The following is an 18404-nucleotide window of genomic DNA, read 5'->3' as shown; positions in this document are numbered from 1 at the left end:
AACAAAGTCTCTTCCCTGGGGTGGGGGAGTCCAGAACTAGAGGGCATAGGTTTAGGGTGAGAGGGGAAAGATATAAAAGAGGCCTAAGAGCAACTTTTTCACGCAGAGAGTGGTACGTGTATGGAATGAGCTGCCAGAGGAAGTGGTGGAGGCTAATACAATTACAACATTTAAAAGGCATCTGGATGGGTACATGAATAGGAAGGCTTTGGAGGGATATGGGGCGGTTGCTGGCAGGTGGGACAAGATTGGGTCAACATGGACAAGTTGGACCGAAGGGTCTATTTCTGTGGTGTACAGCTCTGATTCTGTGATTCTAAAAGGCCATGAATTGGCCTTGGAAAGTAGGGTTAAAAAGAATCCCTCGGCATTCTATATATACATAAGAGGATAATTAGGAATAAGGTAGGACCACTCAAAGACAAAGGATGGAACTTGTGAAATGGAGTCAGAGGGTGCGAGTGAGATCCTAAATGTGTACTGTGCATCAGTATTCCCCCAGGAAAAGGATATCATGGATAGTGACATTTATGCGGAACATGCTTTTGGGTTGGGATAACTGGTCAGCATGGACAGGTTGGACCGAAGGATCTATTTCCATGCTGTACATCTCTATGACTCTATGCTAATATTCTAGAGCATTTTGAGATTAAGAAAGAAATGGTGTTGGGTTCTTTTGAAGAGCGTTAAGGTGGATAATTCCCCAGGGCTCCATGGTATCTAACCCAGGTTATTGAGAGAGAGGCAAGAGAGGAGATGCTGGGGCCTTGATCAAGATCTTCGTTTCCTCCTTAGACACTGGAGACATTGCAGAGGACTGGCGAGTAGCTAATGTTGTTCCTCTATTCAACAAGGGAAATAGGATAAATCCAGGAAACTGTAGACTGGCGAGTCTCACATCAGTGATTGGGTAGATATTGGAGATAATTCGTAGGGATAGGATTTACACACATTTGGAAAAGCATGGCCTAATTAGGGACAATCTGCACATGGCTTTGAGCAGGGCAGGTCATGGCTTACTAACTTGATTGAACTTTTCAAGGAGGTGATGAAGATGATCCATGAGGGTAAAGCAGTGGAAGTTATCTACATAGATTTTAGTAAGGCTTTCAACAAGGTCCCTCATGGTAGGCACATCCAGAAGATTAAGACACATGGGATCCACAGTGAGTTGGCTGCACGAACTCAGAATTGGCTTGGCCATAGAAAGCAGAGGGTAGTGATGGAAGGGTATTTTTCTGGATGGAAGTCCGTGACTATTGGTGTTCTGCAGGGATACGTACTGGGACCTCTGTTGTCTGTGATATGACTTGGATGAAAATGTAGATGGGTGAGTTTTAGTAAGTTTGCAGACACTACAAAGATTGAACGAATTGTGGATACTGTCGAAGGTTACAGCGGGATATAGATCAACTTGCAGATATGGACAGAGAAATGGCAGATGCAGTTTAATCCACATAAGTATGAGGTGCTGCACTTTGGTAAATCAAATGTTAAGGAAAATATACAGTTAATGGAAGGACCCTAAGCAGCATTGATGTAAACAGGGATCTTGAATTTCAAGTCCATAGCACCCTGAAAGTGGCCACGCAAGTGGAGAGGGCGGTAAATAAGCTTTATTGGTTGGGGAATTGAGTACAAGAGTCAGTATGACATAATAAGACTTTGATTAGCCAATACTTATTGTATTGTGTTCAATTTCTGTTCGCCATTTTACAGGAAGAATGTGGAGGCTTTGGAGAGGTTGCAGAAGAGTTTTCGCAGAATGCTGCCTGGGTTAAAGGGTATGAACCATAAGGAGAGGCTAGAAAAAACTCCCATTGCTTTTTCTGGAGTGGCAGAGGCTGAGGGAATGTTTTTTTTTAATTCTAGAATCTCTACAGTGTGGAAACAGGCCATTTTGGCCCAACAAGTTCACAGCAACCCTCCAAAGAGTATCCCACCCAGACCCATTCCCTTATCCTACTACTCTACATTTACCCTGACTAGTGCACCTAACTTATACATCCCTGAACACTATGGGCAATTTAGCATGGTCAGTTCGCCTAACCAGCATATCTTTGGACTGTGGGAGGAAACTGGAGCACCCAGAGGAAACCCATGCAGACACGGGGAGAATGTGCAAGCTCCACACAGTTGCCTGAACCTGGAATCAAACCTGGGTCCCTGGTGCTGTGAGGCAGCAGTGCTAACCACTGAGCCAAATTAGTACAAATTTATAAAATTATGAGACACATAGATAGGGATGATGGTCAGAATCGTTTTTTTTCCCAGAATTGAGATTGGTAGGAGTCTGGAATGTGCTCTCAGGGTGGTGTGCAGGCAGATATGATAGGGGCATTAAAGAAAGTTTTAGATAAGCACATGAATATGCAAGGAATGGAGATAAGGGTAGGTAGAAAGGATTAGTTTAATTTAATGTCATGTTTGCCAAGACATCATTGGCCAAAAGGCCCATTCCTGTACTGTATAGTTCCATGTTCTAAATCTTAATTCCATCCATGCCTGCTCCCTCAAGTCCAGTTTCCCAAACTTAGTAAAATCAGACTTCAGCTTAAAATAAATCTAAGTCTAACCTCAGCTTGCTAACCTCAGCTGTCTGTGTGAAATCTTCCCTATTAGCGCTATGCTCCAAATCCTGTGGAAATTGTGTTGCTATAAATGTGATGTAGTGCTCCAGAATCCCATGAAATAAAATGATATTACTGAAATTTCAACTATGATAAGCTGCACGCTGTTCAGCACCAAGGAAATACACAACGTATAAATCTGTGAACAACACCCACAAGAAAACGACTTGTTTAATTTACAAATGTTTAAAGTCTAAGCTATTAATATTTCATCACAAGCAGTAATTTTATGCCAGATAGTTGCTAAATATACAATTCTACTGCTGTACTTGTAATACCGTTGTCATGGGGATGTGTCATTTTAAAAATATTTTAGTTTGCCATGAAGATAAATAAGTAACTTGCATTTAACAATCTCTGCTTTTAAAATGACTTCCAAAATTTATAACACAGAAGCGTTAGAATTAGGTTTGTTGTCCCGTGTAATCAAGTACAGAAGTCCTGGAGTACAGTGAAAAGTTTACAGTGTTGCTCTACATGGTGTCATCTTAGGTATAACGTACCAAGGTACAAATCTTCTATCAAAATAGATAAATAAAGAAAAAAGTTACTACTTTGCAATTGTTCATATCATAAGATTAAAAATTAAGAAACCAAGTTAAAAAGATAAACAGTACTTTCTATAAAGAGCCTGCAGTAGATCAATACAGGGAGCTTTCACACATAGTCTGACTGGGCTCATAGTCTGACCGCCAGCACCAACCCTCACTTTCCCCAGTTCAACAACCATCCCTGTCCTGCTCAGCTCTGGGCAAGCTGGCTGTCACCACTCCGCATAGACCTCCACTGGTTGTCCCCACTCCTTCAGCCCACTCCACTTCATGTCTCCAAACTGCTCTACTCCAGTTCGCTGACCATCCTGCTGTACTCAGGGCATGCCGGCTCTCCCCACTAAGCTCAAGCCTCCAGTCTACTTGCTATCGCATTCAGCTCAGGCCTCCACCCTACGCTGCTCCAGCCTTCAGCTGCTCTGATGATGTCACTGCTATTTCTTGTTAAATTTTTCTTAAACAAAGCACTGAAAAAATTTTTAAAAACAGAGAACAAGAAAAGGAAAAAACGGACAGAATGGACTAGCCCCGGGCTGAGGCGACCAAGTGCTGCTTACTCCACTGCCACTATTTTCAAAATAATAAAATGAGTGTTGAGAATTTCAGCTGTCTTTTATTGTGAATTATCTTATGTCATTTTTTCCAAAACTACTTTAATCAGCTTACATATAAATTTAATGTTACTAGTGAGTGATATAATTGTGAGTTCAGAATGCAAATAATACATGATATTTTGATTTAGTTAGAAGCCATTCATTCCCAGAACTCCGAGCCATTCAGAATATAGAGAAATTATTAAAACGTTAATACAAAGTCAGCAATCTCCATTACAAATCACAATTCTAATTTTTCATACCATTGGGATCATCCTTCTCTGCTGTGGCATCCACTGTACCATCTGGCATCAGGCGTATGAATTTTTCTATTGGTTTGCAGTAAAACTGCAAAATCCTCCCAGCCTTGAACTTCCACTTCTCAGATGCCCACTGATTAGGGAGATAAAAGCAGCACTAATTTATTGGCTGAGAGGAAATATTAATTAAGTCAACAAAACTGACTTTTAAAAATACATTAGTATCTAAATTCTGTAAAATCTAATGGGCTTTTAACATGTTTACACAAATTTAGTTCATGAACAAAAAGTGTTCCTTACAATTTCCTTTCTTTTGAGTTCCAGTTCATGTTCTGAAAAGATAAAAATTACATCAGTTTCAACAAGCAAAATGCAGAACAATTTGTTGATAATGATAACAAAGTACTTCTTATTCACATCAGAAGACATCTGGTAAAATTGTTACCAGGAGACACGTACTTTCTGGAAAGGTGAAGTTTTCTGCAACATTTAGTTCCCTTGCAATTTTGCCATCATCTTCTCCCTGATCCAGCCATCTGCCAAAAGAAAATTATGTATTATACACCATGTGTGATGTGTTGAAACGAATGCCCTTTAGAAGGATAATTAAGCATAAGTCAGCTTATAATTATGGATAATACACAAAGAGCATATAACATTATTAAAGTGGCAAACAAATAACATCTGTTTTACATTATTTTAGCTAATTTTCCTGCTCCACCATTAAATCAGTATAATGCAAATAAATACGTAGACAATGTTTTAAAATGAGCAAGTATAAAACATACCTTGTCTCCCAAAAAACTTGTTAAAATTTTAATTTTCCAATTGTAAATCTAATCTCTAGGAATTTTCCAGTAATGATAGGTATGTTAGAAACAGAAAAGTAGTTATTACATACTTAAATACATGAATAACAAAAAAAAAATTGTTCTGGAAAAGAACAAATTTGAGAATGCAAAGATGACTTTAAAAATGAGTAGTAAAATATGATGGTAGTGAATTATTAGAAAAATGGAAAATATCTAATAAAATATTATTGAAATGACAATTAAAATTAATACATTTTGACATCTTGTTCAGTGGAAATGTAAAAATGTAAAAAATGCATAGGATAACTTATAAAGACAAGTAGAAACAATGTGGAAAAGATGAGCATTTTTAAAATATTTCAAATATCAGAAATTGCAAATAACTTCTCAAATAGAGTCATAGCAAACAAATGAGAAAAGAAAAAAAAAGGACGCTTAAAAACCATAGTCAATATCACAAAAGCAAGAATGAACACTACAATCATTACTTGGTTCTGATGTGTTTTTGGTATCAGTCTTCCAGGAATAACTGGAAGAACTGGATAATACACAAAGAGAATATAACATTATTCAAAATGTTTCAAGGCAGTTAAAATGTATAACCTTGTATCTTCGAGGTAGGTAACTAAATTAGTGACATTCCTGTAACTTTAACAAATTAAGACAGTTCACTTACGATCGAGTGCCTAATATAAATCTTTGGATGAATTTTAATTGTGCCATGTGGAAGGATTAGAGGCAGCATGCAAGCAATTTATCACTAAAAACAGGTGCGGTACGAAATTTCCACTTTCAGGCCATTTTGATTCAAAGGATGCAACATAAGCTCTCAGTAATCAATTGTGGACCCAACAAGTTATTTTCAGCAGTCCTGCATGTTGTGCCCTAAGGCTGAAACCTATATTTCAAAAAATACCTTCTTGGTTCAGACCAGGTGGCCATCATTTCAGGAGCAGGGTCAGGATTCTAAAACGCAGCAAAATTGGGGTCCTAACAATATAGGAAATTCAACCTCCAGTCTTTAAAAATGTTGCGCATGATCTATTAAAATCAAGTAACTTTCTCACCTGTACAGAAAGTACTCAAACAGTCTTTTACAGATAAAAAAGGAAAGGAAAGAAAGGAAATCCACCATCTTCCTCCCCGATATAAGTGGCATCAGATTTTAGGAGGGCACCTATTGCACTACAGTTTCACCCTCTCTGTTATTTTCCTCAGGCAGTGGTTTCTGGTTATTAGTATTATAAGGAAAAGGATGAAACTGGCAAGAAACAGTATCCACCAGAAAATTCCTGGCATTTCTATTTCTGTTTCCCCAAGTGTAATAAAAAGGTAAAGTTGTCTTAATCCTAATAGACAACAGGGTTGCTCCCTCAGGATTGAGCAATGACTGGTGGTAGTTTAACCAAAGGGCCACGATGCCTCAGGTGAGGGATGCGTTTGAAAAGGTTGGGCCTTCATGGTAACCTCAGCCAGTGCAGCAACTGAACCCAAATTTTTTGGCATCGCCCTGCACTTGGCATCCAGGAAACTGAGCTAACCAGGCCTATGTGTAATGTATCTCTGCATAGAACTAATAGAAATTACTTGCCAGGAGTGTAAGTTGATGGAAGCATGCTCCTTCATATTTTGAACGGCCAGTTTCCTTATACAGCTACTGTGGTGTGACTTTCTACAGTATTGATACCAATCTCAAAGCAACCAATTTCTTTCAAAGCAAAGCTTTTCATCCTTAATTGTATGCAGTGGAACTTCTGATACTACTAAATCCCACAATAGGTTCCCTATGTGGAATATTAACAAACTAGCCATATGGCATCCATACATATTTCATAACTCACCAATTTAAAAAGACCAGCAAATAGAAAACTCAATCTGTCTTAAATATAGTTGCAGACTTGTGGATAATGAGAAGAAAGTGGGATCGCAAGTAGATAGGATAGTGAAGGTGTTTGGTATGCTTGCCTTTATTGGTCAGTGCATTGAGTATAGGAGGTGGGAGGTCATGTTGTGGCTGTACAGGACATTAGTTAGGCTACTATTGGAATACTGCATGCAGTTCTGGGTCCCTTGTTGTAGGAAAGATGCTGTGAAACTTGAAATAGTTCAGAAAAATTTACAAGGATGTTGCCAGGGTTGGAGGGTTTGAGCTATTAGGAGAGGTTGAATAGACTGGGGCTATTTTCCCTGGAGCAATGGAGGCTGAGGGGTGACCTTATAGAGGTTTATAAAATCATGAGGGGCATGGATAGGGTGAATAGTCAAGGTCTGTTTCCTGAGGTGGAGGAGTCCCAAACCAGAGAGCATAGGTTTAAGGTGAGAGGAGAAAGATTTAAAAAGGGGCCTGAGGGGAAACTTTATCACTCAGAAGGTGGTGCATGTATAAAATGAGCTGCCAGAGGATGTGGTGGAGGCTGGAGCAATTACAATATCTAAAAGATATCTGAATGGGTATATGAATAGAAAGTGTTTAGAAGGATATGGGTCAAATGATGGCAAATGGGAGTAGATTTATATAGGATATCTGGTTGGCATGGACGAGCTGGACTGAAGGGTCTGTTTCTGAGCTGTATATCTCTATGATCCTATAAACTATGTTTAACGATTTGCTTGATGCTTAAACTGACCAATGAAGAGAGGAAATGCAACTGATATTAGATGGCATGAGATACACACATAAAACAGATGTAAATCAAGAGCAAACACTTCCAGTGGTCCCCTGATATAAAAGGAGAGTGCCTACAGTTGTTACAGATCAGTCAGTTACAGTCTAGCACATCTTTGTTTGACCCACAGAAAGTTCCCTCAGTCTAAACAATTTTAGCTATTTCACAATGACCCCCCATCCATTACAACTTAAAGAATATTCACATTTGCTGAAAATTTTACAGAATTTCAGTTAAAACTCCAACAATCTATGCCTATTATCTGCAGAACTTTCATAAAATTTAGCCTTACTGAATGATGCTGAAAATGTATTGCTGGAAAAGCGCAACAGGTCAGGCAGCATCCAAGGAACAGGAGAATCGACGTTTCGGGCATCAGCCCTTCTTCAGGAAATCCTGAAGAAGGATTTCCTGAAGAAGGGCTGATGCCCGAAATGTCGATTCTCCTGCTCCTTGGATGCTGCCTGACCTGCTGCGCTTTTCCAGCAACACATTTTCAGCTCTGATCTCCAGCATCTGCAGTCCTCACTTTCTCCTTACTGAATGATGCCATGTAATATTCATTCCACATCATTGGTAGACAATGACAATCTTCCCTATGATTTTCTATTTCAATTTCAACAGTACCCAATCATTCAATCTACAATCATTAATTGGGAGTCATTAATGATGACAAGTTAATTGCACAAACTGTCTCTACCTTGAAGCTTCACAGCTTGATGGGTGAACTTAAAAAACAATGAAATTATTCCAGAAACAGAAGTTTGCTTGATCCTACAACTAGCATCAATATTCATCCTATCCAACTTTTAAATGCATGAACAAATTAAGGTTCAGATTTACTCAATAACATAAGGGGTGTCAGCAAAATGGTGTCTGAGACCCAGTTGTGGAGGACTCATCCTGTACCATGCATTTACAGTTATCACTGGAGCACAGGGTAGGAAAGGCTTATAGTTGTAGTTGGTAGATCTATATTTCATGCAATCAACTATCTTTGAATTGATCCTTTTTTTTGTAACAAGGTGTCTAAAAATACAATTCGTGGGTTTTAGACTTTTAAACCAGTGAAGGCTAATGCTTTTGATTTACCATGATAAAAATGGTAAAGCAAGTCAGAAATCAGAAGCCCACCACAAATTATGATAGGGTCAGGGTCTGTGCATGCATTTGCCATGGGCGAAGCTGCGCAAAGAAACCAGCAGCTGCCTCCACTTTGAGATTTTGGTGACGTGGTTGTCTGAAAACACAATGTTCAGTTTATAGCTAAGAGGAGCAGGTCTGATCTTTATGGGCATGTCTGAATAGCCTGGGAACCCCGCTGAAGATACAAGAGTAACCCTTTAGATAGGGCCTACAGCACCTTTAGATTTTGTTTTTAGATTACTTAGATTACTTACAGTGTGGAAACAGGGCCTTCGGCCCAACAAGTCCACACCGACCCGCCAAAACAGAACCCACCCATACCCCTACATTTACCCCTTCACCTAACACTACGGGCAATTTAGCATGGCCAATTCACCTGCACATCTTTGGACTGTGGGAGGAAACCGGAGCACCCAGAGGAAACCCACACAGACATGGGGAGAATGTGCAAACTCCACACAGTCAGTCGCCTGAGGCGGGAATTGAACCCAGGTCTCTGGCGCTATGAGGCAGCAGCGCTAACCACTGTGCCACAGTGCTGCCCACTGCCACCGTGCAGTGGTTATCAGTTGCCTTTTGGTGAATATAAAACGAAGTGCAAGAAAAATACATAAACTCATGTATTTTCAATGGTACTGCCAAAAAGCAACATGCAAAGTTTTCAAGATAAACTGTCAAATGTCTTGAGGAAATGTCAACATTAAGACAATAAGACATAGGGGCAGAAATTAGGCCATTCAGCCAATTGATTCCACTCCACCATTCAATCATGGCTGATAAGTTTCTCATTCCTATTCTCCCGCTTTCTCCCTGTAACCCTGATCCCCTTAATACTCAAGAACCTATCTATCTCAGTCTTAAATATATTCATTGGCCAGTCCTCTTCAGCCTTCTGTGGCAATGAATTCCATAGATTCATCACTCTCTAGCTAAAGAAGTTTCTCCTTACCTCTGTTCTAAAAGGTCTGCCCTTTACTCTAAGACTATGCCCTTGGATCCTAGTCTCTCCTACCAATGGAAACATCTTCCAAACGTCCACTCTGTCCAGGCCATTGAGTATTCTGTATGTTTCAAATACAATCCCCCTCATCGTTCTAAACTCCATCGAGTACAAACCCAGAGTCCTCAAATATTCTTCATAAGTTAAGCTTTTCATTCCTGGGATCATTCTCATGAACTTCCTCTGAACATGCTACAGGACCAGTACCTCCTTCCTGAGATTTTGGGCCAAAACTGCACACAATACTCCAAATGTGGTCTGATCAGAGCCTCAGAAGTACATAACTGCTTTTATATTCAAATGCCTTCACTGCATTTGCCTTCCTAACTACTGATTCAACCTGCCAGTTTACCTTGAGAGAATCCTGGACGAGAACTCTGAAGTCTCTTTGCACTTCAGATTTTTGATATTTTCTCCCCATTTAGAAAATAGTCCATGCCTCTATTCTTCCTCCCAAAGTACATGAACTCACACTTTCCCATGTTGTGCTTCATCTGCCACTTCTTTGTCCATTCTCCTAACCTTCCAAATCCTTCTGTAGCCTTCCCGCCTCCTCAATGTGACTGGTCCCTTTACCTAGCTTTGTATCATCTGCAAACTTAGCCAGAATATCTTGAGTTCCTTCATTTAAGTTGTTAATGTATAAAGTGAAAAGTTGTGGTCCCAACACTGAGCCTTGCCATCCTGAGAAGGACCTTTTTATCCCCACTCTCTGCTTTCCCCACCACAGCAAAGTTTCTATCCATGCTAGCATCTTGCCTCTGACACTATGGGCCTTTATCTTACCATGCAGCACCTTGTCAAAGGCCTTCTTGAAGTCCAGGTAGATGACATGGTTATCTAACAGGTCAGTCTAACCTGCTCATTAATTCCTTAAAGAATTCTAGCAGATTTGTCAGGCATGACCTCCCCTTGATGAAACCATGCTGACTTTGCCCTATTTTACCATACCCTTCCAAGTATTCAGAATGTGGAGGTGCTGGTGTTGGACTGGGGTGGACAAAGTTAAGAATCACACAGCACCAGGTTATAGTCTAACAGGTTTATTTGGAAGCACTAGCTTTCAGAGCACTGCTTTTTCTCAACATCATTCCCACAGCTACTTGATGAAGGAGCAGCGCTCCGAAAGCTAATACTTCCAAAAATTTAGAAATCTTATCCTTCACAATGGATTTCAGGATCTTATCCATGACCAAGGTTAGGGAAATCAGTCTGTAATTTTCTGTCTTTTGACTTACTCTCTTTTTAAACAGGGGCGTCACGTTACCAATTTTCCAGTCCTCTAAAAGATCTTACTGAAAGATCACCACTAACACCTCCACTATCTCTTCAGCTATCTCCCTTAGAACTCTAGGATGTAGTCCATCTGGTCCAGATGGTTTATCCATCTTCAGGCCTTTCCGTTTTTCTACCACTTTCTCCTTGGTGATGGCCACCATACTCAGCTCTGCCCCCTCACTCTCTTGAATCTTTAGAATATTACATGTCTTCCACCGTGAAGACTGACACAAAGTAATTATTCAATTCCTCAGCCATTTCCTTGTACCCCACTACTAACTCTCCAGCATAATTTTACAGCAACCCAATTTTCACTTTTGCCTCTCTTTTGCCTTTTATATATCTAAAGAAACTCTTAAAGCCTTCCTTTATATTACTGGCTAACTTATCCTCAAATTTAATCTTCTCCCTTTCTTTAGTTATTCTCTGTTGGTCTTTGTAAGCTTCCCAATCCTTTGGTTTCCTACTCCCTTCACCACATTATATTCTTTCTGTTTTGCTTTTATACTATCCCTAACTTCCCTAGTAAGCCATGGTTTCCTCATCTTCCCTGTACCATGCTTCTTTTTCCTCGGGATGAATCTCTGCTGTATTTCCTGAATTACTCCTGGAAACTCCTACCATTGCAGTTCCACGCTTTCCTGCTAAGCTCCTCTCCCAGCTTCTCCCTCATGCTACTGTAGTTGCCTTTATTTAGTGGTGATACTGTTGCCTCTGATTCTATCTTCTCACTCTCAAATTGCAGAGAAAATTCAATCATATTATGATCACTGCCACTTAGGGGTTCCTTCACCTTAAGCTCCCTTATTAATCACACAACACCAGGTTATACTCTAAATCCAGTATTGCCTGCTCCCTCGTGAGCCCCTACTTCATTTCTTACTATTGATTCACTTTAATTTCTTAATAAGCCAACCTTGCCCCCTCTGCTCACAAGCTTATCTTTTCGATAGGATGTATATCCTTGAGGAGTGAGAGAAGACTGACAACAAAATATGCAGTTATCAACTGGAAGCAGCTGAGCGGCCACAGGGATTAAATGCATTTCCATAAATCTGAAGCCTATAGAAAAGGTTAAACATTAAAAAACAGATTAAGGGAGTATATCTATTTAACACTTGGAAAAGGCAAGATAGATATGATTAAGTCAATTGTCATGGTCCTTATTGCAACTACGTCAATGATGGATATTCAGAAATACGGAAGTCCTGACCAGGCTGTGTATTGGGTAAGTTGACACCAAAGATTCAGCAGGTACTATATTGTGGCTGGTCTCAATAAAAAGACAAAGAAGGATTAGATCAGTATATTATTGTGAATGGCAGTAACAATGCTACTCTTGCCAAACAAGGTGCTCTGGAATGAATTGCAACACCCAATGGCATAATTAATGTCTAGAGTTTTAAATTTGTCCATCCCAGTTAAATTTTAAATTTAGGAGGTATCCCCATTATAGATTAATAAAATGCAAACAATTTAAGCAAGGGTACAGAAAAAAGTGAAATCCTTCATAAACAATTTTGCAGACTGCTAACAGTACTAATCAAAGGAGAATTTCAAACAGGTTCATAGTGTGTTGGGGTACAGGATAAATCCATGTCAGACTATATGGAATATATGCCAGAAAGGCCAAAATTCACATGCAAAACACATTTATTTCATATGGAAGTCAGAGAATGGTCTTGGAGCCAGTCAGGTTTAGTAGTCAGAAATGGTTCAGCAAGATAGAACAATAGCTCTTTTTCCACATTGTGATGAGGAAAAGCCACATTGATAACACTCCTGTGTAGTCACAGATGTAGAATGCCATGCACACCAAGTTCAGGCAGTTTGCTGAAACAGCCATTAGGGATTTCATTTCAAAAGTTTACAGTTCAAAAATTTGTCAGTGTCAGGCAGAAGCACCTGAAACTCTGGGCAACCAACTTGAATAAGATGTATTCTCCTTGTGTCAAGTAATAGGCCAATGAAATAAATGTAAAAATACATATATTGAAGATTAAAGGCAGATGAAACTTTTTAAAATTGAATGAGACTGTTGGGAGAAGACTGTTGACTATATTTTGGACACTTTAGCCAGTTTATGCAGTAAAGACAGTTAAAGGGATACAGAACTCTATTTTATGAACCAAATAGTCCTTATTAAAAGCACCATATGGCCATTTTCCAAATCCAATATTACTTACTCTTTATCTAGCTCTATTCATCTGAGAAAGGATATGACCTGCATCAATGCATGTGTTTGTTCTGAACATTGGAATCTCCTCCCTCTCTGATGTAAGGTTAGCTCTTTTCCACAAAGATGGATTGCACAGGATCTTCTCCTGGATATTCTGCCCTGAGTCTCTCTGGGAGTCTTTGCTGAGGGTCTGGCTTCCTGATCTGTATTTATCCCTCACACCCTGGACCGTTCTGACTGTTCTTTGACCTTTGACCAATGGGTTCATGCGTAGCATACAAAACATTCAATTGGGTCCTGCCAACACCATTCACTGTTTCCATGCTGGGGAGGTGTCAAGTGCATATCATCAGGCACTAGCTGGACTTTCTGACACCTCTCAAATACACAATCCTCGATTGTTTGTAAGTGATTCCTCTTGAACGTTCGTGACCTCTTTGACCTTGTTTTCCATTGTTCTATGCAGCCAATAGCTGCTATTTAAGTTAGCATGGCCAATTTTGTGCCAGGTCTAATTTCTCTGGGTTTGGATCAATTTAATACATCCAATTTTGAACGTGTGATCAATTGACCACAAGACAGTTCAATTCATTTCAGCGTTACATCATGGTTGAGGCCAGAAACTCCTCAAAATATCTTCCATTAGAACCATTTCTGGTTCATGAAGTACAAGAATCAGACTTAATGGTGAGATGCATGCCACATGTCACTACAAAGGTAAAGTGATTTGGAAACCTTAGATGTGATTGCTAATCATTAGGTTTCTTTAGTAAGTGGGGCTACTTATATAAGTTCAGATATTCTTCAATTAACAGACACTGATATCATTAAGTGGGGGTGGAGCAGACTCTTCAGTTCTCTTGAAACAATAGGTCATATTAAAGGAATTGTACCTATGCTGTAAAGTATAGCCACTGTGGATGTCCAAATGAGTTAGATCATAGAGACATCAGATGACATCAACAGTAACCTGTATCTGTAGGATTCTAAGAAAGATAATATCTCAAATCATTCTCTATAATAAAGCTGCATTCAATAAAGCATGTTTCTTTCCACTTACAAGTGTGCAGATCTCACAAGTGGAAGTGCTGTGTGAGAGCTGGCTACCCATTCTTATCCCATGCCAGCAAAAATTGCTGGACATGAGAATCGGCATGGAAATTAAAGAATCAGTTCCCACTTAGCAATCTAAATGGCTCCCAAAATAACCTGACGTGAAAATCCAAATCCATGACTACAAAGTCATCCCTAGATTTAGCAAAATATATTAAAAGAGTTAATGTGTTAGGGTTCTATAACTGCTAGTAATCTAAATTAATTTTATCTAGTATCTTCACCACAGAGAGGGTTCCAGATTTTTAAATCAAACCTGTGGCAAGGAAAAATAAATCCTTTGCTTTCTTTAATTGTGTCTGTTATTTTAACCTTCTCCAAAAACCAGCCATTTCCTGTGAAATAGAAAGGAAACTGTAAGACTGGGCAGAACATATAGAGCAGCGAACATTCATGCTTGTGATAAATTTACAAAATCACAAAGAAGATAAACTGCAATGTTTGAAGAATGACATGATGAAACATAAGCCTTCACTTTATTTCACATTAAATATAATTCACTATATATCTAATATATCAAAAAACATCAACAGGAGGTAAAGCAAATTCTTTTAGTTTATATAATATATATATATAAAATATATATAAATAAAAATGAGCAACAACTTTAAAACTACATAAATCTGCACTGATCCCATGAATACATGGAAAGTTAAACTTAAAAAAATCTTAGAGTTGACTAAAAAGGACAAATACCTTAATTCATTTCTAACCAGTTAAGGGACCAGTTTTTTTAAATCTAATTCACTGTAAGTATAATTAAATAACTTTGATTTATTAAACTTAAAAAAACTATTCATTTTAATTTTTTTCCCAATGCAATCCCAAAGTGTAAACTCAATGGAAGGAGAGTAAATGCTGATAAAATACTTCTTCACAAATAGCAATGAGGAAAGAACATTCAATTTGCACTAGCCTATGCTAAAAATGCTAGTTAAAAGATGATAAAAAAACCCACAAGGGCACAACTATCAGGAATGTTCTTTATTCTAGAAATGGGACTGAAAGAATATATGTTAAAGGTCTTTAAAATTAAGAAAAAGTTTGATAAGGTAGACGTGGACAGAATGTTTTCACTTGTGAAGTAGTTCAAAAATTTGGGTCCATATGTACTGTCACTAACAAACAATGGATTCAAAATAAACACTACTGAGAGTGCACTGATATTATGGAATTTACTGGCCTATTGAATAATCCAGATGAATAGCCTCCATGTAGCTTAAAGGGAAACTGGATAAATACAAAAAAAAAGAGTAGAATGGTAAGATGAGATAGAGTGAGATAAGATAATATAAGTGTACAACATAAACAAATGGTCCCTTTCTGCACTGTGAAATTCCAAGCAGCCCAATTATTCTGAGGCTAATGAATTGAACTGAATTGAATCACGTGTATCCAATATGAAGTACAGTGAGAAGTGTGGACCATCAACATGCAAAGCGCCATTCATATTAACTTAAATTTTAAAAAAAGATGATTTAAGTACAGCCCAACTTCTCCTTCTCTGCTGCGACAGTTCCATCCAGGCTTCACCAGCCCACACCATGCTGTCACTCCAGGCTACCCCAGCCCACGCAATGTGGAAGCAAGAGCCTCATTCTGGGCTTCATCAGCCCACACCATGCCACTGCCAGTGTCCTTCTTTGGGCTGTACCAGTCCATGCCGTGTCGCTTCCAGGGGCTCACTCCACACAGAAGAGAGAGTCCCTCTCCAGGCTTCACAGGCTGGTCGACTCTGTAGCCACGCTGCCTCTGAAGATGCCCCTGCCACTTTAGATACCATCAAAATTGCCTTCCTACTGAACAGCTCTCTTGATCAGGTAGGTTTGAGCGAAAACTAAATAAAACTGAGAAAAGAAGAGGAAAAGGGAAAAAGAAAAAAGAAGTGAACGAAAAGGACACGCATGGGCACAGGAGCCTGGACGTTGCCTACTCCACCAGCACTATCTTATTTGTATTCCATAAACTTTGGTAACATTTGGTTTGCCTTGCCCTTATTTTGCAGTACAAAATGATTAAGGACAATGTAGAGATCTACCAAAAGTAAATGGTATAATTTTAAAATATCTTTGTACAAGCTCTCGCTCATTGAAAATGAAGACTGGGTATGGACAATGCAATGCTATCCTTACCAAGAATCCATAAATCATTTAACACATGGCATTTTTTACTGGAAAGCAGCTTGTGTTTACTTCAACATTGTTTTCTTAAACAGAGTTTAAATTCTAAAACTACCTTGTTGGGATCAGTGCTCACTTTGCCTGGATCATTAATTCAGACATCTGCATTACCCAACTAGTCATTACAATCAAAACGCTATTAGATGCTCCTTATTGTATTAACAGTTGCCTTTTTTCCATTAAACAAATAACACTACATTTCTAATCAAGGACATTATACCATACTATTCAATTCAAATCTAGCCATTGTTTTCAACTCTGAGAGACTGCATTACGGCAAATGAGAGCTGCAAACTTTGAAAGTTCTCTGTAGTTTTAAGAAGTAAAAATCATTGAAAAACTTCTGACCTGCACCTAAGCCATCATGGCCAATCACAAGCTTTTGTAAGTTGCCAAGGTGTACAGCTTTCACATAGAAGGTATCAGTCTATAACAAATGATAAAGAAATGTTATATATACTCTTAAAGTAAAATATTGATTATCATTGATGCACCATTTTAAAATTATTACATGTATACAAAACAACTACATGACAATTTTTATAACAATTTCTATGGGCTGAATTTGATGCTCCCTTTAACATTTTTTGTCACTATCCACAATTCTACCAACCTTGGTGTCATCTGCAAATTTACCAATTTAAAAATAACATATTTTAGACATGGTCTACTTTTTGTTGGACCTTCAATTTTTTTCTAAGAATCAGTCATGTCCATTATTGAAAGTAATTTTGGCCTTCTTTATCTTATAGTTGTTGCCTCAGACAATACAAGAGTCTTCACTACCTTTGAAACAGAAGGATATGATGCCTGTCGTCTTGCCAGTATTTGATTGACGCCTCACTCAGTTAGTTGCAGCCTTGATATTAAGGCACTTAATATCACCACACCTTTGGAAATTCAGCTCTTTTGTCCATGCTTGGATCAAGGTTGCAATGGGATCAAGAGCAAAATGACCATGTAGGAGCACAAACTGGACCTCACTGAGCAGGTTATTGCTGAGGAGAAAGTGAAGACTGCAGATGTTGGAGATCAGAGTCAAACAGTGTGGCACTGGAAAAGCATAGCAGGTCAGGCAGCATCCGAGGAGCAGATGAATCCATATGGATCATCAGTTTAATGCTGAGCATGTGCTGCTTTATAGCACTGTTGATTATAGCTTCCAACACTTTCCTGATGATCAAGAGTTGATTGGTGGAGTGGTAATTGGTTGGGTTGGATGTGTCCTGCTTTTAGTGCACAGGATATACCCAAGCAATATTCCGCGTTGTTGGGTCGATGCCAATGTTGCAGCTATATTAAAACATCTCAGCTACAGACTAAGCAAATTCTGGAGCATGTCTTTAGAGCTATTGCCAGAATGTTATCTGAGCCCACAGCCTTTGCAGCATCCATTGTTGTTTGATATCACAGAATAAATCAAGTTAGATGAAGGAAAGATTTACTGCAGATGCTGGAATCTGTACTGAAGACAACAAATACTGGAGATCACAGTGGGTGAGACAGCATCTATGGAGAGAGAGCAAGCTAATGTTTCAAGTTAGGATGACTCAGAGCTGAAGTAAAGTGTGGTGGGGACAGCATTTATGCTGTAGCTTGGGGTGGGGGGTGCATTTGCAGAAAATAGTGGGTGCAGGGTGCTAGTGAAGAATATATGTTGATAGTTCAGATTAAACAATCAATGTGAGAATGGCAGAACAATGCCAGACTGAAAGGTGACCAAGTGGGATGGAGGTGGGGGGGGGGGGGGGGGGGAAGACATGATAAAACGTTAAAAGAAAGGAAGTAAACGTTCACAATTTGAAGATGTTGAACTCCATATTAAATCCAGAAGGCTATAAAGTGTTTAGTCTGAAGATGAGATGTTGTTTGCACAGTTTGCGCTGTGATTCACTGGAACACTGCAGATCTGGACATGTGGGCAGGGCACTATGTTAAAATGACCAGCTACAGGAAGGTCAGGGTCCTGCTTGTGCACAGACTGGAGGTGTTCTGC

At 39.1% G+C, this 18404-nt stretch overlaps 1 protein-coding gene across 1 annotated transcript in view; it reads right to left on the bottom strand.

The window, feature by feature from the left end:
• Nucleotides 1–18404, bottom strand: part of LOC140476793 (uncharacterized) — a 567118-nt gene that overhangs the window by 452468 nt on the left and 96246 nt on the right. Inside the window, exons 9-14 of the mRNA XM_072569588.1 lie at nt 16757–16835; nt 14438–14563; nt 11853–11998; nt 4494–4578; nt 4335–4366; nt 4038–4167 (exon numbers count right to left, since the gene is read on the bottom strand). Of these exons, the coding sequence (XP_072425689.1) occupies nt 4038–4167; nt 4335–4366; nt 4494–4578; nt 11853–11998; nt 14438–14563; nt 16757–16835 (598 nt within the window). The remainder of the gene's footprint in view (nt 1–4037; nt 4168–4334; nt 4367–4493; nt 4579–11852; nt 11999–14437; nt 14564–16756; nt 16836–18404) is intronic.

Source organism: Chiloscyllium punctatum, chromosome 5 (assembly GCF_047496795.1).
Source record: "Chiloscyllium punctatum isolate Juve2018m chromosome 5, sChiPun1.3, whole genome shotgun sequence".
Classification (NCBI taxonomy): domain Eukaryota; kingdom Metazoa; phylum Chordata; class Chondrichthyes; order Orectolobiformes; family Hemiscylliidae; genus Chiloscyllium; species Chiloscyllium punctatum.
Note: the sequence above shows the minus strand (reverse complement) of the source record. Positions and strands in the feature narration are given on the sequence as shown.